We start from the raw sequence: 1,891 nt of genomic DNA on the forward strand, positions 1-1,891 counted from the left end.
GATATATTATTCTTCTAGAAAATTTGAAAAAAATTACCCCTTAGTACACGTTCTTCATCTTTCAGAAGAGTACCCATTTTCCTAATAGCACCCAACCATGGATGCATATCTTTGAATATCTCTAGGGAAATATCTATAACTATTTGATTTTTGTTAAAGTTTACTTTTGTTTAATTACCAGCGGAAGAAAACATATTACCTCTTTTGTTTTTTTAACGTATTTTAAAAATACAGTTGACAAAATAATGCCTATTTCTACATGTCAAAAAAATGTTGAGAATATATTAAACTAAGTAATCCATTTTATTAAATATTTAAGCATTTCCACCTTTGATAGTTACTTAGAATAATTTTTGTCACTATGAATAAAGCCTTTGAGTCTACACTAGGGAAATAGCTTTATCGGTTAACCATGTGAATATCAATGTCTCACATGATTTACCAATGTTTGGAATAACTGTTCTGTTTGTATACTAGTATTAACCCAGAGAGAATTGTGACTCTCAAAATGATCCTTAATTATGGTCTTCTATGATCTAGGTTGAATTAGTTTAGATTAGTAACCTGTAGCTTCCAAAAGAATACGTATTCCAGGGAAACGCACAGTTTTGAAAATATTTAACATGTCTTAAAATAAACATTACAATTATTCTTAATGTAATACAGGTTATTAAAAATAATTACCAATTATAAAATCTATTATAGTAATAAATAATATACAGATATCTCATCCTAACACTTAAGTTTTTCCTTAGTTTGCATTATTTGAACAATTTTTGTTATACCATACAAACTTGGTTTTATACAGTTTGTTTTTAGGAGATTTTATAGTGAAGCATATTAAACTATAAAGATTCCTAATTTTAACCTCCAGAATGAAATATTTCTACTGTATAATCTTGAAGACAATTAGTTTACTAGAAAAATTAATTTATTTTTATGAGTAAGCTAATTAGCTTTTTTCTATTGATGTGACTGAAATTAACACTTTTTAAATAAGTGTATTGGTGCTATAAAATCACATGTTTGCTGTGGGCACCAGTGGAATTGTGGAAGAGAAAAGAGTTTATAACTGCAGAGATGTAGTGTCATGTATCTGTTTTACTGTTAGTTTTTTTATTATTATTATAGAGTTAGTAACTTCTTTGAGTTTTCTTATCTGGAAAATGAAAATAACATTTACCTGGCAGGATTTGTTTTAAAGATTAAATGAGAATGTAGATCTTAGCACAATGTACTAGGCAGTAAGGAAATAATCACTGCTACCCCCGCTGGACCAGGGAGATTAAAAACGTACATATAAAAACAATTCTTTTATATTCTTCTTGTTTATAATCTTTACCCTGAATTTTTATTTCTTTTTAAGTTGGTGGTGGTTGCTTTTGATGATGGTGAGCCTGTGATGTCCAGCAGTGCCACAGTGAAAATTCTTGTTTTACATCCTGGAGAAATCCCACGTTTCACACAAGAGGAATACAGGTATTGATTTCTGTCTGCTTTTGATATACATAAACTGTTTAGTATTTTGGGGGGGAATCTCTCAAAATTGATATAATATGAATTTATTAGTGAAGTGGAAATCCAATTCTATTTTAAGCTTTTCTAAGTTAACATAATATTTGTTTTAAAGTTTAATACAGTTAATGTAACAATTTAGGATAAAAATATCTGTTTTAGTAATGCTTTGATGAATAATAGATACTTTAAAAATAATTAACGCAAGCTTTAAAAAAATACATTATATATTTGGGTTTAAATTCAAACTGATTAATGAACTTAATGGTGAGAAGGGGACTTTTAGTTTCTCATTATGGCCAGGTAGAATATATCATCCAATTTCCAATTTTGACATGTAATCTGCAACGATATTTTTCATCCAGTTAATGTGTGT

General features: G+C 28.3%; 1 protein-coding gene across 1 annotated transcript in view; it reads left to right on the plus strand.

Annotated features, from left to right (window-relative positions):
* The window catches only part of PCDH15 (protocadherin-related 15), a 493,462-nt gene that overhangs the window by 354,011 nt on the left and 137,560 nt on the right, over window positions 1-1,891 (plus strand). Inside the window, 1 exon segment of the mRNA XM_012660698.1 lies at window positions 1,367-1,479. Within this exon segment, the coding sequence (XP_012516152.1) occupies window positions 1,367-1,479 (113 nt within the window).

This window comes from Propithecus coquereli, unplaced genomic scaffold, assembly GCF_000956105.1.
Source record: "Propithecus coquereli isolate 6110/MARCELLA unplaced genomic scaffold, Pcoq_1.0 Scaffold675, whole genome shotgun sequence".
In the NCBI taxonomy this organism is placed as follows: domain Eukaryota; kingdom Metazoa; phylum Chordata; class Mammalia; order Primates; family Indriidae; genus Propithecus; species Propithecus coquereli.